This window comes from Gobius niger, assembly GCF_951799975.1.
Source record: "Gobius niger genome assembly, chromosome: 10".
Taxonomy (NCBI): Eukaryota; Metazoa; Chordata; class Actinopteri; order Gobiiformes; family Gobiidae; genus Gobius; species Gobius niger.
In genome coordinates this window covers 7002588-7027989 of record NC_136861.1, presented here as the reverse complement: position 1 = coordinate 7027989, position 25402 = coordinate 7002588, and the positions used below count along the sequence as shown (strand labels likewise).

Below are 25402 nucleotides of genomic sequence, written 5' to 3'. Positions count from 1 at the left end.
GCGTTACTCAATTCCACAGTTACCATGGAGATCCGCCATCTTTGCAGCTGTTAGCATGCATTTCCACAGACTAACATTAGCTAAAAACAGTATAAAAAGTGAAAAAAAAAAAGCTGTGGAACAACTCTGTTAGCTGCCGAGTTATTGCTGGTAAATACAGCTAACTCCCTGTGGTGTCCACGTGTTTTAATGTGAATAGTAACTCCAGTGTTTGAACTTTTAAAATCTCCATTAGTTTACAATTGCTGATAATCCCATAATGCTTAGCGACATCACATTCCTGAACTCTATTAGCTGTAAACTCCAGTAGAGAAGCTTTTAGATTTGGGTAAACACTTGGTTAAGGCGTTTGGTAAGAGGTTAATCATTCGTGTGATGTGGATGAAGATCAGACCTCATTATATGACCAATGTAGGCAGGAATGTGAGAAATTCCAAAGCACATAGTTTTTCCTCTCACTGTATGTGTCAGTTTTATATAATTTAATGGCCAAAGTTGCTGGAAATCAATGGAAATTAATTGAAAGAGCCAGGTTTAAACATGGGTTTATATTGTTGACATATTACATAGAAAATTGATTGGTTTTGCCTTGTTTTCTGGGCTAAAGCTGAATAAACCAAACTAGGAATTAGAATTCATAAAATGTACTTCATTAAAAGATACTAGTACTCGGTGACATTTACTTAAGGACAAGTACTTGAGTTGAAATTCATGAGAAATATCCAAAACAAAAATAGGTTTGCAAGATCTATTTATCCCTCTACATTTATCCGACCAGAACTACAGAATCTACGTTTTACTTTCCGCCGTCTCAGTAAACACCACAGCAAAAGTACCTGTGACAGTTTGATTAATTCATCCCTTTAAAAACATTGTGAATGTTTGTGAATGTTTGGAAATGAACAGTCTTTCTTTCAATCGTATTATTTGTTTGTGTTTTCGTTGCAGAATTTGTGAACAAAACACAGTTAGTTACAAAAGTAAAGTAAATGGAGCCCAATAAAACAGAGGCGGACAGCAGCTCGGTAAAAAGATCACGATCGATCACCGTCATCAATCCATTTTCCATCGATTAAAAAACGCTGATTTCCATTGACTGAACACAGAAACATAGACGCTGGGATCTCACGTCTATGGTGCTTCATGAGAGTGACTTTAGCTCAAACATTGACTTGTGTTTTGTTCAGTTTATGCATGTCTATTGTTGTTCCACTGAAGACGACTCCTGCTTCAGGCCGAGAAGGTCCTGGGTTTGACTCCTGGACACGGTCGTCCTGTGAGGAGTTTGCATGTTGTCCCTGTGCGTTGGGTTTCCTCTGGATGCTCCTCCGGTTTCAAAAACACGTGTGGAAGAGGGTCGGCGCTAATCCTCCGACTGAGCTGAGCTATGTCTGTGGTGGCGTCAAACATGGATGAGGATCTTTATGATGACAGAAACGCACTTACAGGGTTAATTTCAATCCATTTTGCATTTTCGATATTTTCCCTCAGGGTTCGTAGGAAATTCATTTAATCTATTTGTCTTTATGAAATGCTCCCTGTGCCACTGGCTGCAACAGAACCCCGAGGGATGATGGATCCACCCCCAGGCGAAACAGTTGGACAGAATATATTTTCAAGAAGAAAAGAAATTCAAGAAGAAAAGCCCCTTCTTCTCCCAAACAGACCTTTGTTCACTGCGGCAAAACAGTTCTACAGACGGATGCAAAAGTTTAGGCATAACATTTAGACAAGCCTCATGCATATGGAAGTTTAAAACAGAACTTTTGGGCCGGAATGAGTGAATGTCCATTTGGGGATGAAGACTAAAAAGCAGAACTATAACTTATTTACCTTAATAAATCCTTTCCGTAGTCCCTCTGGGGGTAATGCAAGTGTTAATGGGATGAGTGGAGGGTGTTTCATCTCGACCGGTGTCTCTGGCCAGAAAACCACAATTGCAACTTCGCTGCCTCCGGGTCGGAGTCACCAATAGACACTAATGGAATCGAGAAGAAGAAGCTAGTAGGCTAATAGGCAAAGCTAACTGCGGGCTAGCACCACTTTAGCAGTATTTACAGCCAAGTTTGAGTGATTATTATTTTATTTTTTTTAAAGATAAAAGATGAACTTCAATGTAAACTGTCATACAGACACTAAACACATGCCTATAGTAACTGTACCTAGATCTATTGTCTGTAATGTTGCATATCTGTGAGCATGATGTGCTGCACCGAAAACAAATTCCACCAACTCTGCTGTGTGACCATTAATAAATTATTCTGATTCTGAAATAATAAAAAAAATAAAAATAATAATGGGCAATGTATGGGGCTTCAACTGCAACCTTTTGCCTTTTGGAGGCCATTTCATCTTTTCCTTGCTTCATTATTATACAATTGTACATGATAGTGCATTCAGGTGTTAGTTCTGAACCGCTGCGACTGAGCGCGCTGCCATTGTAGGCCAACCTGACCTGGATGTTTTTGGAGGTCGGGGAAACCGGAGAACTGCCTTTAGTGATCGTCTGAATCGGTGCCCCGCCTCCTGGGTTTGTCCCTGTTTCAAAGCGTGGTGTCCTGCACTGGTCAGCCCCTCCTTCCTCCTGTGCAGCTCCCTCCACTCCACAACAGTCTTTCACCATCTTCTCCTCGTTTGTCCCTTTTTGTTTCCTGTAGCTCCTCTTGTGACGCCTCCACTGTCCTGCAGGGGGTTCTTGGTGCCTCTTGAGTGTTTCAGGAGAAGACATTTCTAGGTCTCAAATGTCTTTGTTTTAATACACTGTGATGAGATGAGACCTGCATCCCATTGACTGTAGGAATGGTGAAGGACAGTGAAGTCTGCTTGTGCATGGACTTCACCATTTTATGTGAAAAAAGTGTTGCTTTATAGAACTAAATATAACTACATGTAATAGATGTCCTAGAGGTATAGACATGACACAAGCATTGTTCTGAGATGTGCTACAGGTGAAATACTGAGGCAAAGGTGTCTCATGACCTGTTCTCCTGCAGGTGGGAGCCCCAGGGATGGAGTGGCTCTGGGGGACCACGGTGCTGCTGGTGCCCGCTGTGGTGGTGCTCACGGCGGGCTTCTTCTACCTCTACGGCCTGGTGCTGAGCCTGGTCTCCAAAACGTCGGTGAGGAACAAGGTGGTGCTGCTGACGGACGCGCTCACGGGGCTCGGCAAAGGTAACGTCTAATAAAGGTAAATAAATGATAGAGCACGGATGAGCACTGACGCCGTGTGTGCAGAGTGTGCGGGAGTGTTCCACCGCGGGGGCGCGCGACTGGTGCTCTGCGGCCGAGACTGGGACCAACTGGAGGAACTGTCCGAGGAGCTGAGCCGCAACTCGGACCCGGCTTTGGTGAGGCGCCATTTTATAACTCTCTAACTGGATGTGATGGGTTTGACTTGGGAAAAAGGAGACCTAGAGGAGGGTTTAAGAGATTTATAAATGTAGGAGTGCATTAGGACATAAAGTTCGTTGGTGCAGAGAATGCAAACGAGGAGATCTTCGTCCTAATCTGGATGTCAATGGTGTTCTCTCCCCAGACTTACCCGGTGAAGCTGATCTTGCTGGACTTTGGGGACATGGACAGTCTCCCTGAAGCCGTGGAGGAGGTTCTGGAGTGTTACGGCTGCCTGGACATCCTCATCATCAACAGCAGCCTCAAGGTTCACGTTTGCTCCTCTACGCAACACGACAATCCCAATCAGCAGAGAAACGATTTGTATTGTCCTTGTAATTAAGGTGAAGGCCCCGGCTCACAGCGTGTCTCTGGAGATGGACAAGCTGCTCATGGACAACAACTACTTCGGGCCTGTCACTCTGACCAAAGGTACGGCTTCGAAGGCGCAGCAACTTTGAAATTGCCGGATCTGTAGTGCCAGGTTTCAATCCATGTTTACTTCTGCAAACACATTGCACTGTGTCACGTGGTGCACAAAAGTTCTTGTCCCACATGAACTGGAGGCATTATTTTATTCTCAGAGTAACCCCTAACTCGAGGGGTTGGGGTTACTCTGGCGTTATGTCCAAAATAGAGCTAAAATACTCTCAAAGTCAAACAGTTGGAGATGCATTTGTTCTGACAGGACACTCGTCACAACCGGGAGAGTTGGGACCAATTTCCGATTGGTCTTTCAGAATCAAGGAGATCAATAAATAACAGACTTCCACAGTTGGAATATTGTAGGTCTAGGGTTTAAATGGGCTGCAGCAGGAGTGTGGAGAAAGTAGTCCAATCAAACAGGTTCACACAACAACAAAGTGTCCCATGCATGATGAATACGTTGGATTTAATTTATTAGAACACTATTTTGACGATGCATCAGGCCCAGATTATGCGCCAGCCCCGTGTGAAAAGAGAAAGTGTTGTTTTGCGAGTGCGATCTCTCAATCTCTGACACAAAATGTATCTACTCTCCTAGTGAGCTGAACTTCCACTCAAAAGAACGAAGCCTAAGTGGGAGTTTTTGAGAATACTTACGTTTGCACGTATTATTTCCAACAGCGGTGCTCCCAACTATGATCTCTCGTCGGACCGGACACATTCTGCTCATCAACAGCATCCAGGCCAAGCTCCCCGTGCCTTTCCGCTCCAACTGTGAGTCCCAAATCTCCAATAAAGTTGAAAAAAAGTATTAAAATAGAAAGTGAGCGGATGCCTCTGTTTGCAGACGCGGCGTCCAAACACGCGGTGCAGGCGTTCTTCGACTGCCTGCGAGCCGAGGTGGAGGAGTTCGGGATCACCGTGAGCACCATCAACCACACCTTCATCAGCAGCACCGCCATCGAGGAGCCGCAGCGCCCCCTCTGGTCATGTAAGTGCACTACTGTAGGACTGTTTGGGGGAAACGAAAAAGAGATAGGTGTAGAAAAGGAAAAGCTTGCCCGGGATGTCAGGATAATTTTGTGATTGGTGGTGGTCAGAAAGAGCACAAAGTGGCAACTCAGCTATAAACTATAGGCTGTTTAACATGTCGTAATGTCATGTGAACGCCTTGCTCTGGTGGCCAATTCAAGGTTTAGCTTGCCAGGTTGGTAAATGACTTTGGAACCAATGACCCGGTTCACACCATCACCATTTTGTTTTCACAAGAGACTGCCACACATACTGTAAGTCTTTAGCTATGAGTTAAAGACATTTGAGACCTACATTTTTCCTCTTCTGAAACACCAAGAGCCCCCCACACGTGCAGGACAGCGGAGGAGTCACAAGAGGCGCTACATCAATCAAAAAAGGGACAATTATCATTTCCCTACATGAACGTCTGGGTCTGATCTCTGGGGCCACGTTACATTGGTTGAATTTCAACCTACCATTCAGCGAGCGGAGGAGTCGGGGCTTGTAGGTGACGTCAAGCATTTGCTGGTTGTTGTTTGGCAATGGCGGCGGATACGAAAGTAATGGAAGCTCTTCAATCCGTTCTGGCTCGGCTCCCAAATATCCAGAAATCGAAACTGAAGCCTTGGAATGCACAAGGAATGCCCCCAAGAGTTATGATAGAGTTTTGATAGAGTTATGATAGAGTTATAATAGCTGCTTCACTCAAGGGCGCATTACATACGTCACGACCAAACGCTAGCGAAAATCAGATCCAATCGTTTCAAAGGAGTTCACCCCTCCCACCACATAACGGAGCTCAATTGTGAAGATCCAGATGCTCTGTAGGAAACGCAATGAGTACGAGGGTCTGGTAAAACCAGGCTACTTCTAACCCTACTACTAATAATGTTTGTGGAGAACAAGACGGACTGCTACAGTCGTCCTAGAAGATGGTGAAAGACTTGTGGAGCAGAGGGTGCGAAGGGAACGGAGGGAGCCGGGGTGGAAGGAGGAAGAGGAGGTGTTGACCAGTGAGGAACACCATGCTCTGAAAAAGGGACAAACCCAGAGGCGTTGCACCGTGTCAGGTTTCCCCGACCTTCAAAAACATTGACCAGCATGTTTTCGGAGGTCGGGGAAACTGAAGTACGGCTGGTCAGGTTGGCCCACAATGGCTGGAGTACTAACCCAACAACTGAAGGCAATTTTGTTGTACAATTAAACTTACAAATAAAGCAGTTACTTACTTCTGACTTACTTACATCATCAAAGACCCATCTTCAGAAGGCTTTGTCCTTGCAAACTCTTACACATGTGGGTCAAAACCAAGCTCAGGGCTCACTCTGACAACAATCTGGCCCTGGTCTTAGCAAAAAATACTGGAGTGAGGAGCTCTTAGAGAAGATTCAAAGTCGCTGAACATATTGTAAAGTCTTCATGTTTGAATGCCACAATGCTGCAGCTCAAATCACAGCATTTTCGACGTGAGAAATGGAAGGTGTGGCGTGTGATAGACCATGAAATAAGTGTCTCCCGCTCTCCCTGCCTTTCCAGCCACTGGGAAACCTCCCGACACTCACGATTAGCCAGCACGACATCATAAACGTGTCTCGCACACGGCTTGAAATCGCTTTTGACACTGCAAACTGCACAGCCGCCAGGGCCACAGTCCGCAAATGTAAAGGCTTCGAAATGAAAGAAGGTGTTGGGTCTGTCTTTCGGAGGGTGTGAAATACTGGTGGCTCAGTGTTTTGTACTGACATGTCAACAAAAGTCCATCGTAATGTTGCAGCTATGGAACTCGACAGGACATCAGGACAGTCTACTTAAAAATGAACCAGTTCTACAATAAAAGTACTAATAACTTGTACTGCGTTGTTTTCTCTCTGAAGGGCTGTACTCCAGGAAGCCACTAGGGGTGTCTGTGGACGAGGCGACGACGGAGATCGTGAAGACGCTGAGCAACAGAAAAAGAGAGGTCCTGATCGCGCCATCTCTCCCCAAAATGGCCGTCTACGCGAGGTCCTTCTTCCCGAACACGTTCTTCGCCGTGATGGCGGCCGGAGTGAAAGACGCAGCCGCAGCCGCAGAGAACCTACAATAAAAGGGAAAATAAAAAATTCAACCAAAGATGTTTAACGGAAAGTGTAATGGATTTGTTGAGGAAGATATGTCACACAGGGGACACTAGACAAGGTGAAAAGGAGGAGGTGGAGAGGCTGATGGTTCTGCTTGCTGAAGTGGAGATAAGGGAAAGGAAGGTTATAGCTGAGATGGAAAGTTGATGGAAGAGAATGTCGGAGGCATTTGGTTGAAAGAGAAGTAGCAGAAGTACCAAAATACAGCATTTACTCAAGTAGAGTAATGTTACTTCAAAATTATTTCCCTCTAGAAGAAGTAGTGACCCAAATAATGAATTAAAAGTAAAAAAAAAAAAGAAAAAAATCTTTGTAAATGCAGTACTTAGTATTTGCGTTTGAGTGAAAGTCTGATGTTTAGTGTGAATCAGTGGTGGAAGGAGTGCTCAATGTTCTTACTTGAGTAAAAGTACATATACAAGAGCAACAAATTTACTGAAGAAAAAGCAAAAGTATCAGACTAAATTCTACTGAAGTAAAAGTAAAAAAGGGTATAAACAAAAAGAAACTCAAAGCAGGGAGGGATAAACCAGGGCCAAACCAGGGCTAAACCAGAATAAATCCAAGACTAAATCAGGCTAAAGCAGGTCTAAACTAGGAATAAACTGGGTCTAAATTAGGTCTAAACTAGGACCAAACCAGGGATAAACCACAACTAAACTAGGTTTAAACCAGGTCTGCCTCTTAAAGAGGTCCGTGTGACTCCAAATCAAAACTGTAGTGGTGTAGAAGACAAAGTTAAAAGTAGTCATCCTAAAAATGTTTACTTGTACTTTTTACTTCATTACTTTCCACCACTGGTGTGGATTTAATTGGACGGGACTCAACATACGATGAAGTGAAAAGGGTTTTATTTAGAAGAATTATTAAGAACAACTTAACATTAATAAAAAATGAAGCTTTTGTCTCTTTAACAAGTCATGTTTATGGGAAAGAATAACCGAATGTTTCTTCAGATGATACTGTATCACTCAAGTAGTTAAAGTACTGTGTGGTAAAACTGCAGGAAGTGAATGTAACTATACCCGCCTCTGTGACTGACTGACTGACGCGTGACAGGGAGAAAACAGAAAGTGAAAAGAGAGAAAGTTGAATTGGTTGAATTAGAGTTAGTTTTTTGATCTTGCTGATTATACAGATAATGGGAAATAAAGATGGATGTTTCATTTCTGCAGTTGTGTGTAAACTGAACTCTGTGACTGTTGTTTCACTTTCATAGTAAAAACATGATTCACGTTTTACATACACGGTTGGAATTCATTTAGTGAAAAATACATATAGCAATAGACTGTGTACACAGGATAGTTTATCTGCAGCATAGTAGTGACAGCTTTGAATATAAATAAAATGAATTAAATAAAATGTGTTTTATATAGGACTCAAGTCTATTGCCATAATCAAAAAATAGTTATCATTATTATCTTTTTTTTCTATCATTTTTTTTATTTTGTTTCAATCTAGTTTTGTCACTGGGGGGCGTCCAACAGGTCAAAGTCTGGCAGGTGTCATTTCTCATGTTAGTGCGCCCTCTAATGGCGGCCGGCTGTCCCTACAACTACACGTGCCCTGTGTCCTCTCGTTTCAAACTGCAACAAATCTTGGTTAAAAATGTCTTTTAAAATACTCTCCGGCCTCGCACGCTTCAGGCCGGGTTTGCAGACGGGTCCCGCGGCCTTCTGTTCGGTAAACTCCGGGAAAGTCAGCAGTTTGATGGTGCGACACGACCGGGAAAACCAGCGCTTCACCGTGACTCCTGACAGCGGCGAGGGTGAGCGACTTAGCCCGGGGACAGCGCTCTGAGGCCGGGGAGAGTGTGTAGGAAACACCGGGGTCTGGCCGCGGCCTGTCCTGGATGGTTCGCTTTATGTGAATTAACTGGGCAATATTTACTCTTAATCTATAAAAAATATTTATTATTAATCTGAACAAATACTTGGTTTTATAATATTTTGAAAGGCCTACAACTTCATTTGTGCTAGTGGACTTTATTTTTATTTTTAAAAGACCTATTTGACTTTTAATTAATGTATTGTCTATAGTGTCATTAAATATTGGATTCAAGCTTTCATTAAAATGTGTAAATAATGAATGGGCTATTTTTATTATATAAGTTCGTGAAACATTAACACATTGAACAGCTGTTTTAGCTGAAATTATATATTTAAAAAAAGAAAAAAAGTTGTCCTTTGTATTCAATTTGCTTTTGATTGTTTTTATTTGTTTTATTTTATCGTATTATTTGTTGCATTTCAATATAGTATTTGGAAACTAATGACATTTCAATCTGACTTGCTGCTACCCGAAGAAACCTTGTATTTATTTTGTTTTTACATACTGCTATGTTGCCATACTGTCCACTTAGTCCAGGTTTAGTTTAGCTTTAGTCCGTTTTCACTGTTGCATAAATGCCATAAAGTGTCTCTTTGTCCTCATGTCCAGGGGAGGACGCGGTGCTGTCCTACAAGTTCACTGGGACGTCTGAGGTGGAGCTGATGTCCACGTTTGTCCCCGAGGTCTGCAGAGGACGAGGGCTGGCTGCGATGCTCTCAAAGGTAGCAACCAATAACACACCCTGTGTTATTACAAAGTCAGTGCTGTTAAGTCTGACACCTGGGCTTTGACTGCCCGAGGTGGAAGTCAACAACAAGGTTAAAAATGATTAACCTACACACATTATTGGAAGCAAAAATGCACCACATCCATATTTAGGAATCGTTTTTATCTTGTGACGATGGAAGGGGCGTAAGGAAAAACAGATTGTTAACCACAGCTCATGGACACAAATTAGAGAACAATGGTCAAATGCCTACATATTGAATTTTAATATTTCTCTGATTTGGAAACGCAGCTCTAAGCTACAGAGTCACGACCGATGTTTCCAATGTCTCGTCTGTAATCCTGTGTATGATGCTTCTAAATCGTTAAATGTGTCTGTTGTGAACTGCAACAGCATAAGATAAGTCTCTTTACTTTTGGTTCTCAAGATATGGGCTTACCGATATCCAAAAATACGCAAATATTGGACTGAGGTCGACCTCTAATATTGATCCATCTCAATTTGTAATATTGAAAACAAATACATGTCACTGATTTATGAACACAGACAAGACCTTTTACCATATTGTCCGGACTATAAGTCACTCCGGAATATAAGACACGTCAGCCAAAATAAGCCTAATGAAGGAAACAACAACAGGCTGAATAGAACACATTGATGGTTAGCTACATGAAGCATAAACAACAAACGAAATATGTGTCTGATATGCTAACGTCACATAAACAGTTCAGATAACCATAGCATAAAGAACAAACCAAACTCTCCATCTCACTCTCATTCTGAACAATCGCCGTGGCAACGACCTGGGCACAGAGGCGTAGCTGCACCGTTGACAAGCCTCTCCCAGCAGCACGTTTTTCAAGCTCTCATTTGTGAACTCGTTCCTCTCGCTGTGGCCATCGAGCTTTTAGTAGCTTTGTTTTGTTTTCTTCCGCTTCTCGCTCACTCCAAACTTTCTTTCTGCTGCTTGATTAGCCTGCAGTGCCCTCTAGTGGCACGTGAAGTTATATATTTGAATTTCATATTGGTTGCTCCGGAGAATAAAACCAAACTATGAAAAAAAAAGTGCAACTTATAGTGCGGAAAATACGGTATATATTTTACACTTTTCTTTAGTATCACACAGAAATTTCCCATTGTCTCATTCAACCTACAATTTTGATTACGTTTTGAAAACTGCTCGACTACCTCTCTCGATATCGTTATCGATACGATAACGATATGTATTTCAGCCCTACCTCTCACACACACCTCTTTCTCTCATCCTCTGTCTCCTCAGGCGGCCCTGGACTTTGTGTTGGAGGAGCAGCTGAAGGCGCGTGTCTCCTGCTGGTACATCAACAGATACCTGGAGGAGAACCCCCTGCAGAGCTACAGGGACCACATCATCGCATGACCTCAGGACCGCAGAGTCACATGACCCCCTGCGCCCCAAACTCTACCTCAGTCACCTGTGCAGGAGTTTTAAAGTTGTCTGTCCAGTTCATTACTTTGACACTGGAGTAAGACTTTCTGAACTGAACTTTAATCATTTTAATGTCAATTAATTACTGCTTGATTTAAATGAGCTGTTTAATTCTTCCACATTGGAACATAATATATAATGTGTTCTGTCAATTGTACTGAACATGAAAGCATTAAAACAATATCATCCGGTACATGCATTGGTTTATTCAAATATCACACACATTTAAACATTAAAAAAGACTCTAAATGATCAACTTAAAGGCCCTATACCTCATTTCTAGTCATGGAATTCATTTTGTTTTGTCCGGTAGTATATTGTAAACTAGTTAAAAAGCATTTAGATTTAGAAATTATAGGAAGTTCGTATGGACAGCAACTAATACTTTAATTCTGTGTCTTTTTGTAAAAGAAAAAAATGAGGTATAGGGCCTTTAATTCGATTTTCGTGGATGTGTGCTGCACAAGGAGAAACCCCCTTTGCAGCACACGTCCACAAAAATCTTTCACGGTTCCACTTTCTGAATAAAAAATAAATAAATTAGTATTCTTGTATCGATTATGTAGTGTTTCCATCATAAATAATATCCCAAAAGGCCGTATTATTAAGTGCCGTAATCTTTCATCGTTTGGTAACCTGAAAATCTAGCCCCGGGGGTTTGTTGTTGAACAGTTTCTCCTAATGGCCGCCTTCTTTCCCGCTTTCCCACAGACGAAAAACCAGAGAAGACTCACAACAGTTCAAATGCTTACACCAATTTTAAGAGTCCCCTAAAAGCACTCTGCAGTTGTTTAGGCGACAGTGGCTCAGGTGTTTAGCGCGTCTATAGTTCCAGAGGTCAGTGGTTTAAACACTTCACCCACGTCGTGTATGAATGTGCTGTGAGTGGACGGACTGAATGAATAACGTGACCAGTGTGGCGCTTTGAGAAGCTTGTCAAGCGCAACACAAACATAAGCCATTGTTTTTTTTATTATCATTGTTATCCAAACTGTTATAGCCCTTCTAACTCCACAAATGCAGGAGTCGAACCTAGGGCGTCCTGTGCTGTCCTTTCATGTAACTTCTTGAGTGTTTTTCAGCAGTACTCCTCCGACTGCCCCTCCGGCTCCAGCTGCAGTTCATACGCGCTGCCAGTCGGGGGCTTGAGTCCGTTGAGGCGGGGGTCTAAGGAGGCCTCGTGGTCCCGGGACAGCTCAGGGGTCATGTACGCGTCCCACATGTGCTGGGGCAGGTCCAGCCCCAGGTCCAGAAGCTTCTGTTTGACCAGGAGGGACTTGGCGATGTTTCTCCGCTTGTACTTGAACTCCACGATGGTTTTGGTGTAGCGGTTGAGCGCGGTGACGGCAGACGCCATGCAGGTCCCGAACGAGCTCCAGGCCAGGCTGAGGGGAGAGAGACTGTGGTTAGACGGGGGCTGAACCAGGGCTGTGTCCGAGAGTCCACCCTCGTCCCTGACTCCTCTGATTTTGTTTGTGATTTGGACACGTAGCTCACAACTTTCTACTCGCCGCAGATCATGTGACTCTGGCACTTGGATAGTTCTCTGTGATGTGGAGAAAGAAGCGAGCCGTGTGTCCAAACAGCAGAATGAGTGCACTGTCTTATTAAACTCCTGTGATAGTGGATTTCTGCAATAAAGCTCGACCAAATTCAAGTGACATTCATGGGTAAATAGACAGATTTTTTTTATTTAACATGGATTTGAATCATTACCTTTTTTTATGTTATGTTATATTACTTTTATTTAACCAGTAAATCCACACTGACATGGAGGTTAGTGCTTGTGCTTCACAGCTAGAATGTCCCGGGTTCGATTCCCACCAGGACCTTTCTGTGTGGAGTTTGCATGTTCTCCCCGTGTCTGGTTTCCTCTGGGTAGCTCAGTTTCCCCTACCAATAAAAACATGCACAATAGGCCTGGAGGAATGAGAGTGTTTGAGAGTGCGACTGTGGGACAAACGGATGCAAATTAGCCCAAGACTACGATCTGGCGTGGTGTGTTTACATGCATGAGTCCCATTTATGTTCATTTACATGCACTGTCCCGACCCAATAAACAAAAACACAAAAATTTCTTTCTTAGTGGAGTCATGGTCCCACAGACACGGGAATTACATGCAAAACTCCACACATAAAAGCCCATCCTTGCCCGGGAATTAAACCTGAGGCCTTCTAGCTGTGAAGCACCCGCCACTCTGTGGGGGCGCTATTGATCATTTAACAGCTCAAGCTAAAGGTCAGCAGCTAACGTTAGCGACTTAACCATTACAAGGTATATTCATAAGGTTTATTGGTGGTTCGATATCACCAAGTAATTAAGAGTCCAGGACCAATGTTAGGGTTAGGCTGATTACCTGGCTGTAACTTTACATTGGTCCTGGACTCTTAATTACCTGCTGATATCAGATTGACCCGGTTTATTCATGAAAACAGCGCAAAACATGATTTAAACAGTTCATTCAATCATGTTGCGTTCAGTTCAAAGACCTCCGACTTCCGCAATGCGTTGTGATCGATCTCTGCTTTCTGCGTTTCACAGATGCATTGTGGGGTATTTTGAGCGCCCGACTTCATCCTCTGTCTGGACATCCGGGCTCCTGGACAAAATGGCGTGACCTCTAGCACTATAGTGTGGACATCCGGACACAGCCTTGGCAGCCGTGTGGGACTTACACGTAGGACCAGCTGTAGTCCCAGGTCTTGGGTCTCCAGTCCTCGGGGCCCATGACCACAGCCAACTGGTAAACTGTGGTAAACATCATGTGAGCCACCATCCCGCACAGGCCTGGACACACACACACAAAGCATTAACATGGATTTGAACTGGCATTAAATCAAAATGTCTTGGAATATAATGACATCACTCTATTTTTTACTGCATGTGTTTATGGAAAATACAACAATGATGCTCCATAATACACTACTTTTACTTTACATTAATGTAAGATTATCTTATGAAACAATTTGATGCTTGCCTTCATCTGAATAAGTCTAACAGATTTGAACAGATTTGGAGAATGTTCAGCATTTATCCCCAAAGGCGGAGTTTTCGTAAAAGTAAATCCTGCTGAAAGACAGGCAGAATTTCCATTTGTGATATGTTGTTTTGTTTTTTTCAGCAGGAAAGATGGAAATAGAGACATCAAACTGGCTGAGGGCCACATGGGAGCTCTGAACACTCTGGATGCTTCGAGAGCAGGTGCTTCACACATCTTTTTCAGACAACAGGTGTGTTGGAGATGTCTCCCGCACACGGTCTATCTTGAGATGTATTTACAGGAGCAAGGGCTTTTTACTTTTTACTGGGCTTTTTCAGGTAATTTTTTTGGCTGATAGACAGTGTGTGGGAGATTATTTTCTCCAAAGTTTAAGGGTGATTCGAAAGCAGAACAGAGTCTTTAAACGAGGTGCATAGACCTGCCATATTAACCTTGTGTCTTAAAAAGCTTTCAATTTACAACAATCGCACCCTTTATGAAACGTAAAGGGACTAGAGAGCAGGAGAAAGCTGCAGACCCGGAGCCGAGACAGATCTACCGTGAAGCGAATCCACCGTGATAGTGCGCCCTCTGCTGGATACGGCGGATCTAAACCCATCAGCTTTTAGGAAGGTCTATGTTGATTGATGTTGATCTACTTCACGCACGTGCGGAGATAGTAGGCTAGTTATTTACTCTATTTCATGAAAACAAAACAAAATTCTTCTGAACAAATTTGGAAAGTGTAATTAGATGCTTTTGTTGATTGATAAAGATGACATAACTTTGAACTGCATACAAATTTCTTCTTATTTTTGTTCCTAAACAATCCTATTCTTAACCTAACATTAATCCTAACAACCCTAACTTAATCCTAACCCTAATCTTAACCTAACCCTAATCCTAACCTAACCCTAATCTTAACCTAGCCCTAACAACCCTAACCTAATCCTAAACCTAACAATCTTAACCTAGCCCTAATCTTAACCTAACCCTAATCTTAACCTAACCCTAATCTTAACCTAGCCCTAACAACCCTAACCTAATCCTAAACCTAACAACCTTAACCTAGCCCTAATCTTAACCTAGCCCTAATCTTAACCTAACCCTAATCTTAACCTAACCCTAATCCTAACCTAACCCTAATCTTAACCTAGCCCTAACAACCCTAACCTAATCCTAAACCTAACAACCTTAACCTAACCCTAATCTTAACCTAACCCTAACAACCATATCCTAACCCTAATCTTAACCTAACAACCCTAACCTAATCCTAATCTTAACCTAACCCTAACAACCATATCCTAACCCTAATCTTAACCTAACAACCCTAACCTAATCCTAATCTTAACCTAACCCTAGCAACCCTAGCCTAACCTTAACCATAATCCTAACCTAACCCTAATCTTAACCTATCCCTAACAACTCTAACCTAATCCTAAACCTAACAACCTTAACCTAGCCCTAATCTTGACCTACGCCTAATCCTAACAATTTTAAACTAAACCTAACAATTATTGTAAAACATAAATTATTAACAAAAAATACTGTTGTGAATCTGCTCCTACCAGCAGAGGGCGCACTTTCACGGCGGATCCGCCTCACTGTCGTGAATCTGTCTCGGCTCCCGGTCTGCAGCTTTCTATTATTGGGACTCAATGCAAATTGGTCATTTTATGCTCACTACAGCCACCTCAGGTCTTACGCGTAACTGCAGTCTCTATATTAAGCTCATGCATGACGGTATTACCTTTTTGAGTGACAGTGCAGGATTTTAGAGGCAGTTGTGGTGAACAGGTCTGAGCTCATTCCACACATTAGGACATTGCTGGAACATGTTTGGTTAAAGAAAAATATATAATTTCAACATTTTTAAACTCCTTATAGTCCCTTTAAGTGATAAAATATATGTAATCTTGGTTCATTTGTGTTGACAGAGAAGACATTAGAGAAGAGCTAGCGATAAACTACCATAAAACCCTGAGCTCTTTTATTTGAAATGTTCATGTGAAGACTCCCGCTCCCAGGTGAGGGACACCAGCTCTGTCTCCCTCCGCGGTGATGCCTGGCGGTGGCGGAGAAGTGGCCCCTGCCTGACGCTTGCTCATGCCCAGCCGGAGCTGCTCTTCCTGGGATTATCTCGGAGGAACAGGGGGGTGGGGCTCCTCCTGACACGGCCCAAAAACCACCGCTCCAATCGGATTAATCCACAGACACAAATCCCCCCGCGCAGCCTCCTGGACAGAGCTGCAACCGCTGCCCCGTCAACCTGCACTCTGTCAACCAGGACACCCACCCTGCCACTGTCACACACTCCACGACCCCCCCAACCCGCTCACCTGAGGCGGCCGTGCAGAGGGCGGCGAAGGCACTGAGCTTGAGTTTGTTGATGAGGCTGAAACAGGGACACTGCTCCAGGGTCATGAGGAGGCCCCCCGCGAAGAGCAGGGACAGGTACAGCGACTCGGCCACGACGCACAGCCACAGCACACCTGAGAGGGGGGGCGGAAAGGGGGGAGGTGCAGGGGGGAGGAAAGGGGAGAGAGAGAGACAAGGGAGAGGCTTCAGCTCAAATTTCACTTCAACATTTGGAGGGGCTCGGAGCAAAGCCTGTAGAAAAGCGATGGATGAAGTGAGGTCAATAGCGTTCAGGGTGGGCTAACTGAAGCTCGTTCATGCTAGCAATTTGGCTGGGTTTGTGGAGCCAGTTCCTACATTTAGAATAGGGTGAAAATAAAAAAAAAGGGGATGATGTTGATCAGGACAAATACATGGAGAATAAGAATGACAAGCGCTCGGGGACCCGTCTCCATGATGTGGAGCCAGGCTGGTGGTCAGAAACACCTGGCTGGAGGATTCACCTATTGCACATGTTTTTACCACTAACTTACGCAGACGCGGGGAGAACATGCAAACCACACAGAATATTTTCTACCTTTCATTTTTATTAACATCCATTAATATGGATCATGTGTCCTCACTAGTGTCCTTAATAAAGATTGATTGAAAGGCCCCGTCCAGGTGGGAATCGAACCCGGGACCTTCGAGCTGTGAGGCATGAGTGCTACATCTGAGTTTCTCACGGTCTGTGTGCAGTAGAATGTCAGCGCCCCATGGAGCGGGGCCCACTGGGAGACCTACAGCAGCAACATTAGGCCTGGGGCAGCATGACCTCTGACCCCCTTGATGATTCTGACAAAATGAGCAGAACTTGGATCTAAACACCTAAGCTATAAACTTACTATAAAATACTGTAAATTTGGTCAATGCCTTTAAAGATTTTCCAGGGAGAGGACCCCCAGACCCCTGTGCGTATTTATACAAAACAGTATTGCAGTTAGGGAAACTTTTAATTAGAATTAAAATCGTTCCACCTCTGAACAAACATTCCTATTCCTGACCTAGAGGAACCTACGGCCAGTGCAGGGTCCACTTAAAGCCTGAGCTGTCTGTCATTAACAAAACACTAAAAGGACAATAAAGACACTAAGACACAAGTGACTCCAACTAAATAAGATGAACCAGACTTCAGTTTTGTGTGAATAACATTGGAATGGCTCTCAGGAACATTTTATAGTTGGTAATATAGCATGGTAACTTTGATGTTAATTGTTAGGCACAATTTTAACAAAATGGGGGCTCGTCCGGGACATGGAGGCTGGTTTGATTCCTGGACCAAGTGGAGCCTTTACCCCAACACTAAAACATGTACAGTAGCTCCCCCTCTTCTCCAAACAATACATTCTGAAATCTCAATGGGACTTTGCTGGTTAAATATAGGGCAAACAAACAAAACTATGTATCAGGAAGGATATCTGGGCCTCTATGATTATTTAAATACATTTTTCATATCATTTGTCAGAAGCGTGGACTGACCTCGACCCTGTTCAGGAGCGATCGCTGAGAAATCCCGACAGTCGAACCCTGTGGAGACAACAGCACGGTGTTACAACAGAAACATTCAGTTACTTACTTGGTTACGATTATTAAATCATCTAAAGCAGGACAAAACCAGCTGCAAACTACTCTCTACTCTGACACTTTGAACTTCAGAATGTCACTTAGTGTGTGTAGTTGCTTTTCTCGGATTGTCCAATTATGCATTTTAATTTTTAAGCATTAACGGAACAGGCCACCGTTTCTACATACTGAGATATGTTCTTACCTGAGCTTAGACGAGTTGATGCGTACCTGTCTGGTCTGTGTGCGTGCGCTCAGTCACACAAAACAACCAAAGGTGTTGTTAGCATTTGGCCTCTCCCAATGTATTCCTATAGCTCCAAACGGGGGTGAAGTTGGAAGCTACTACGCTCTTTTACGGGCACAAAGACCAGACAGGTACGCATCAACTCGTCTCAACTATCTCAGTATGGAAGAACTGTGTGCCCTCAGCCACACAAAACGACCAAAGATGTTGTTAGCGTTTGGCCTCTCCCAGTATATTCCTATTGCTCCAAACGGAGTGAAGTTCTAAGCTCAGGTAAGAACATATCTCAGTATGGAAAAACGGTGGCTTCCTTTAACTACAGTGTTCAATTCATATTCCTGTTTTGTTTCATTTGTGCTAATTTGATCTATTTAAGCGGTGGGGCTTCTCTTCACTGGACTCATTTTGATCATTTCGTTGCGTCACAAGAGCAACTAAACTGTCGTGAAACACAAAACCACGGAGGCGAAATGTGCTCCTACTGATCAGAAAGATACTGGCAATGCTCTCATAAATATGAAACCATGCTCGAAACAACTACCCCTATTATTTTAACAGGCTCTGTGTTTCCTACAGAAATAAATATTTTCTGGGACTGGGTCGTAACCCTGAAAACGCTTACACAACCCACTTTTGTGTCCCTCCAGTTGAGAACCACAGAGCTTATGCACTTACATCACTAAACAGAATCACAGCATTCTGGACTAAGTTTCAATACAAACAAATCTATAAAAGCCTTTCAAAACTCTGACACTCATTTGGTTCCTGTATCCATGGTGTGACATCACCTCCATACCCTCCACAGGCCTCTTAATCCTCACCGTTCATGTCTGCGGCCTGTTCGCAGGAGAAGAAGATCCCCGTGTGAAACTTCCTCATCAGAAACTTTTCCTCGCCGGTCTCGAAGATGTACTGGACGAGGCGCGAGTCGTTGACGTTGGAGCTGTTGAATCGGATGCAGTACCACTGCTTGACCTTCGGGGCCGGTCCCGTGCAGAACGGCTTGGCCACCTTCCGGGTCCCCTCGCACCAGTAGCTCGTGGTGACCGCCGACATCGCCAAAGCCAAGGCCAAGAAGTTGAGCGCTAGCGCCACAGAAGCCCGACGCCCGCGCTCTAGCCTCATGTTCCAGCCCCAAACGGATCCCGACACACGGCGCTAATCCTGGCTTTTGATCCGCAAATCTTAATCTTAATCATAATCTGCCGCTGCGTTCGGGGCTCCTTGGGTCAGTGAAAGGGAGGCATCCCCGGTCGCTGGTGGCTTCCTCCTCTCCTCGCGCTTGTCCCTCCATGGCGTCTCGCGGTCAATGTCACCGTCCGACTCTGGCTTCAGAAGTCTAAACTCCCCCCCAAATCCTTCTGCGCTCGCTCCTCCCCTCTCTCAAATCTTCCTTCTGCAATATCATCCATTTCAAATAGCAAATTATGTGCCGGGCTTCCTGTGCGGCGCACCAGTACCAAAGATTAGGCCGGCCGGTAGATTAAAATCCAGTATACGCTGCGTGTTTACATAGCCAGATTTCAGCACGAATGGACAGTGTTGAAATCCCCCATATGTCCATAATCTCATGCTAAAGATTATACTCTGGACCGTCATATTTCAGCCACTGGAGCACCATTCAAGCTTTCTGTGTGTTTGCGTTTGCTTTTGTGAGTTCTCCAGTTTCCCTCTTCAAACGAAATAACGTAGTTTTGTGGTTTGTGCTTGAGCTTCAAAAATCTTAAAGGGACATATGCTAAATCAATTTCCTTCATCAAAAGCAAACCAGGAGTAGCATTGTTGGCTTTATTCACACAGTTTTGAGTAAATTTGTTTCTTCTCTGGCTGAAACTAGGTCAGTGGCTGAAATGCACAGATTCTGGATTCTGATGCAAAACACTTTAGATCAAGTATCTCCAACCAGTAGCTCCCCAAAGACTTTCTACATCTCTACACGCTTGATAACTCAAATTTTAGATGCATTTTCTGTTTGTTCTGAACATGCTGAACACAATCTGTAAACAGTTGGTTCAATATAATATAATAAAGTATAAGGACTAAACTCAAGTCACTTTCTTTGAAATACCATCTTGGCAAGTCATTCTTCTGGGTGAACTCCACCTAAGTTGCGTTTTTCAAGTGTTTTTGAACATAAGAAGCTCTCTGATGGTAATATTGTGTAAAAGTAGTTTGTCGGGTAAAAAAAAGTTGGAGACCCTGCTTTAGATGAACCTGGAAGTGTCATTAAACCATTGGTAAACCCTGATGTGTCATGTGTCATGTTTAATATCCAGAGATAACCAAAAACTCAAACAAACCGGGGCTGAAAACATGTACAATAGGCCAGAATGAATGAGAGTGCGAATGGGGGACGACGGATGGAAATTAGCCCATGGCTACAATCCGGTGTGGCTTGTTTACATGCATGTGACCCATGTATGTTCAGTAACATGCACTGTCCCAACCAAATAAACAAAAAAAGAAAGACGGGGCTGATGTAAACAATGACAAGGGAAACACGGGGTATAAATACAGGAGGAAACAGGGCACAGGTGAAACACATCCGGGCGGGGCAGGCAGGTAACGAGGGAAGTAAAACAGAAAAATCACAAAGACCAAAAAGACATGTCAAAACACTGGTCGAAACTAGGGCGATACGATACGATATAACTACGGGTTAGGTGAAAACAAAGCATTTTACAGAAAAATAAAAACATAATACCAAAGAGTGCTGTTTCATATCGTTTATATCTTGCTTTCTCGATTTAATGTTTTGAATGTTCATATCTCGATATCGATACGATAACGATATATCTTTCAGCCCTAGTCGAAACCCATTAGAGTCCTGCTAATGAATAAAGAACTTTTATTCAGTGTACCTCGGACTACTTTGCCTATATCTTTGAATACTTTTCGTCAGGACATGATTTTATATTCATCTAAAAATCATCATTGATAGAGTTCCATGAAACCATCACCAGATCCATTCTAAATCAAGTAATTCACCTTTTGTTATGCATCAAGCTAGCATAAGTAGTTGTCTTCAAGACAAAAACAAACCTTTATGAACGCAGAGGTCTTCTCGTCTCCGTATTGATTCATTTTCGAGGTGATCACCATCTGCATTTAGGAAAAATGAAACATAAGACCTTGATTACAATTAATACCTCTTTCTCATAAATGTGCAATATTATTAACACTGACTATACATATTTTTGCTATAGTCTGTTTACTTAATTATTTACTGTTTGTACTTTTGTCCCCACAAAGTCCTCATTGTACATAAGATACCACTATTTTACTATTTAATCGTTTTTTGTGTATTTTCTCACATTTTCTGCCTATTTGCACAGCCTGAATGTTTCTAAGAGCTGTATGTAACAAGTACATTTCTCCATTGTGAGATCAAAAAGGCTATCTTATCTTATCTCATCTTATTTTAGGCTGAAAAACAGAAAAACAAGAAGGAACATTTGAACATGGCCGTACATCTTTGCTAACGTGAACAGATTCCAGGACGTCGTTTCAAAATCCGATTACTGCTTTTGAATTATTGTCTTGTATATCGTGGTTGGATGTAATCGCGTGGCGTTGTTTGCCTGCGTTAACCCCGGGCAGCTCAACCCCTGGGGAACAGGACTTGGGCCTCACATCTGCCACTGCTCATCCTGCTGCCTGCCCTGCTCCGCACAGCCATACTGTAGGTATACTGTGGACCGGAGGCTTACGCAATGATCATAATGCAATCAGCGTGGTTTGGATTTACAAGAAAATTACTTCCAGCACCTGCGCTTGTGCTCTGCTGCCTCCCAATCTGAGCAAATCTGGACCCACAACAGGTAAACGGTCACATCATGCTCATACATAGTTCTCTTTCAGAGCAGTGTTTCTCAACTGGTGGGTCGGGATCCAAAAGTGGGTCGCAAGCCTTTCGTAGTGAACATTTCATGCAATATTTTTCCGTTAAAATGACTCAAGTAGGGTTTTTTACTACCGTTACTTCAGCTTTAAAGGTTTATTCAAAGCTTCAATAAAATAATGTAAAAAGTATTTTACAGATTCAAAATGCAAAGTGTCGGTAGAATAGATTGTGTCCACGTGACATCAGTTGGTGCAGCTACAAATTCTTTTGCGGGAATTATGGTAACTCCAAAAGTGCTGATGTTTTTGGCTTGGTTTATGGTTAATATCTCTATAATTCCTATCCGCAAGAAACAGAAACTGCTGCAAAGTTCAACATCTTCTCTCTCAGCACATATGAAAAATGTCAAACTTTAATGTTGTGAAAAAGTGGTATCAAGGGAACAAACTCAGGAGGACGTGCACTGTTTCAGAGGATCAGAGGAGACTGAAGGCAGCCAGGTTTGCTCTGGGTGCTACGGTTTCCCCGACCTCCAAAAACATGCTGTTCAGGTTGACCCACAGTGGCGGCTGAGGCTCAGTTGGAGCGGCTCAGGACTAACACCTGAACACTATTTCATTGTACACTTGTACAATGACAAACAAAGCACTTACTTACTTACTTAAGCTCGTGACTTTTTGTGCTTCTTATGAATTCCGGGGATCTCTTTTGTGCATAATTGGTGGTGTCCCCCAAGGCTCTACTTTAGGTCCATTAAAATTCATAATTGCCTTCTACTCTATTATAACTGCTTTGACTCAGCAGTCTGCAGATGGTCTTACATAATTAAAATGGCTGTGATAAGTCTTCCCAGATGTTGAAGTTTCAGGGTTAGCACCTGTTGTGGCTAATCCTCACACAGTTTCATGGCTCGCTGACGTGTCTATCCTCTTATCCCCGCAGCAACTCAATAGCATTAGCCACCGATCGCCATAATCTCATTGGTACAGTGCAGGGCAGAGGTGTTCCCCCATCTCCAAACCATTTACACAAAAAGTACTTATATCTGATATTCTTTGAGCAATGGGGAACACCAAGAGCAGCGCACTTTCCAAGGAGCTTCTGGAGGAGTTGAAACTGAACACAAAATACTCCGAGGCCGAGCTGTGCACTTGGTACCAGTCGTTTTTGAAGGAATGTCCCGGGGGGAAGATCAGCAAGGAGCAGTTTGAGGGGATCTACGCCAGCTTCTTCCCGGACGCTGACCCCTCGGCGTACGCGCGGCACGTCTTCCGCAGTTTTGACACGAACGCGGACGGGACGCTGGACTTTAAGGAGTACATCGTGGCTTTGCATCTGACGTCGGGAGGAAAGACTCTGCAGAAGCTGGAGTGGGCCTTCGCTTTGTACGACGTGGACGGGAACGGGACCATCAGCAAGAGCGAGATACAGGAGATCGTCAGGGTAAGTTCAATCAATCGGTTCATCTGTCCACAAAGGAGCCATTAAAAGGCCCAGGGAGTAGAAGTGTACAACAACCGAACTAAAACACCTTCAGATTCCACACATAGATGAAAAGGTTGTTCAGTGGTGGAACTTTGTTTATTGCTGCTGTCGATATTGTTTGTCAACCTCTATGATATTGTTGGGCTGATTTGCAGGTCCAATTGTAATACATGTCTCAGCACATAAACATCAAAGAACCTCCATAGACTTTGTTTCCATGGATTTACGTTGTCCTTGTAGTTCACTGCTAGATCCAAGACTGTGCTTTTTAGCGAAGGGGGAATGTTATTTGTATAGTGCTTTTCACATGAGGCAAGTCGCCCATAGCACACATCTGCGCAGACCCTCCGACCTCCAGCAATCATTCACTCACATTGTCTTCCTGGTATTCCTCAGTGGTCTCCCATCCAGGCACTACTAACCAAGACTTTCACATTGACATTGTATAAAATCAGTCCTATATTAAACGAGAGCCTGACCCCACATCGCCGTCAGCCAAATGGCAAAGACTTATGTTGCAACGATTTTCTTATATCACGATTGTTGTACACGGTTTCCTTATAGCTTTCCTTTAAAGGCTACCTGCTTTTTTATGATTGTCCACACTTCACAGTGATTGGCCGAGTCTGCCTGTCAGTCAGAGCATGCCAGAAGTTGACCAGTAAAAGGGTCTGGAAAATTAGATGATGCATGCCTGTGTTTAGATCTGCATTGAACAACAGACCATAGGGACAGACTGGGGGAAGAGGAGGTTATTCGTGTAGCCAGGCCCACTCCTGCTTAGCTTCCGAGATCTGACATGGACATTCACAAGGCGGTGTGGCACATGGGCTGATGGGAAGGTCATGCATTTTACAACATCAGTTTGCTCAGCTGTGAGTTGATGTGTTTATTTTTCAGTCAATTTTCAACATGATTCCGACGGATGACCAGAAGAATCTGGCCGAGGATGAGAACACCCCAGAGAAGAGAGCAGAGAAGATCTGGACCTACTTTGGGAAAAAGGACAATGGTACTTCACACTTTAACTTTCTGCATTTACTCTGCTTTAACTGTCGGAACCTTCGTACAGGCAGTGGTGTTTTATTATGTTGTCGTTATTTTCGTCTTTCTCAACCTCTGGCTTTTGAAACGAAGGAGCACACCTCGAACACTTGTTTTCTTTGTGGTTTTGTCTCAGATAAGATCTCCGAGGGCGAGTTCATTCAGGGAGTCATGGACAACAAAGAAATCCTTCGCCTGATTCAATACGACGAGCCGCAGAAAATCAAGGACAAACTGAAAGAGAAGAAGCACTGATGGAGAGACTCAGAGGCTGCACTACATTATCATCATGTCCAGTTTTATACATGTTGTGTTTCGTTATGTCTTGTATCATTTTTTTAAGTGACACACTACTCTCAATGGAGAGCACACCACATCTGTGTGGTGGAAATGGAACAGCCAGGATGGGAACATGCTGTTCCTCACCCACTGATACTGACTTACCTAACCCGGATAACTTTATATTTTAAAGGTATAGAATCCACAGCACAGATCACCCTTGAAATCTGACTCTCCAGGTGCCGTCCCTTCTCAGACTGGCTGAGGCAGTAAAGTGGGGGGTAAGTAGCAAACCATAAATATGGGCTCCTGGCACTCTCTCACATATTTAAATGTACTGGCTTTAAAAACAACCTTAACCTCGGGCCATAGGCTGATCCTCATGAGCCTCGCCTCCTGAGAATGCACCGCTCTGAGAGGAAGGACTGTAGGAGAAGATTTAGTTTGCAGTTTAATAAAAGTTTACATTACAGCAAGACCAAACATAAACACATTTGGGGAAAATGCCATGAATAAGCAGAAACCTACAATCCACAATGATCAAATTTGAGGGTTAAATAATAAAAAAAATATATATATATCTAATTTCA

At 43.4% G+C, this 25402-nt stretch overlaps 4 protein-coding genes and 1 long non-coding RNA gene across 8 annotated transcripts; 3 read left to right on the top strand and 2 right to left on the bottom strand.

Moving 5' to 3' along the window:
- Nucleotides 1-2996: 2996 nt before the first annotated feature.
- On the top strand, nt 2997-7085 carry LOC306969409 (dehydrogenase/reductase SDR family member 7C-B-like). Its single transcript, XM_079565030.1, has 7 exons — nt 2997-3171; nt 3235-3347; nt 3536-3658; nt 3735-3822; nt 4498-4590; nt 4664-4807; nt 6705-7085. Exons 1-7 carry the CDS (start codon nt 3009-3011, stop codon nt 6914-6916), a joined length of 936 nt encoding a protein of 311 aa, XP_079421156.1. The 5' UTR covers nt 2997-3008; the 3' UTR covers nt 6917-7085.
- A 1410-nt stretch (nt 7086-8495) lies between these two features.
- LOC306969025 (protein NATD1-like) lies at nt 8496-11082 on the top strand. The gene is made up of 3 exons (XM_079564635.1): nt 8496-8718; nt 9390-9502; nt 10787-11082. The coding sequence occupies exons 1-3, from the start codon at nt 8559-8561 to the stop codon at nt 10901-10903; spliced, it is 390 nt and encodes a 129-aa protein (XP_079420761.1). The 5' UTR covers nt 8496-8558; the 3' UTR covers nt 10904-11082.
- A 639-nt stretch (nt 11083-11721) lies between these two features.
- On the bottom strand, nt 11722-19434 carry gsg1l2a (gsg1-like 2a). Its single transcript, XM_079564576.1, has 6 exons — nt 18982-19434; nt 17830-17877; nt 16293-16445; nt 13649-13760; nt 11868-12357; nt 11722-11777 (listed from the first exon to the last, which is right to left on the bottom strand). The coding sequence occupies exons 1-5, from the start codon at nt 19283-19285 to the stop codon at nt 12051-12053; spliced, it is 924 nt and encodes a 307-aa protein (XP_079420702.1). The 5' UTR covers nt 19286-19434; the 3' UTR covers nt 11722-11777; nt 11868-12050.
- On the bottom strand, nt 14864-15402 carry LOC306969049. 4 transcript variants are annotated; one of them, XR_013793288.1, is made up of 4 exons: nt 15377-15402; nt 15118-15237; nt 14964-15038; nt 14864-14918 (listed from the first exon to the last, which is right to left on the bottom strand). It is a non-coding gene; the product is annotated as an uncharacterized lncRNA (long non-coding RNA). The 4 variants fall into 4 exon arrangements; XR_013793289.1 differs by having other exon boundaries at nt 14884-14924; nt 14959-15032; nt 15107-15237; XR_013793290.1 differs by having other exon boundaries at nt 14884-14924; nt 14959-15021; nt 15107-15237.
- A 3632-nt stretch (nt 19435-23066) lies between the features above and the next one.
- Nucleotides 23067-24788, top strand: rcvrna (recoverin a; the record flags this gene model as incomplete). Its single annotated transcript, XM_079564989.1, has 3 exons — nt 23067-23447; nt 24390-24501; nt 24670-24788. The coding sequence occupies 3 exons, from the start codon at nt 23067-23069 to the stop codon at nt 24786-24788; spliced, it is 612 nt and encodes a 203-aa protein (XP_079421115.1).
- Nucleotides 24789-25402: the final 614 nt, after the last annotated feature.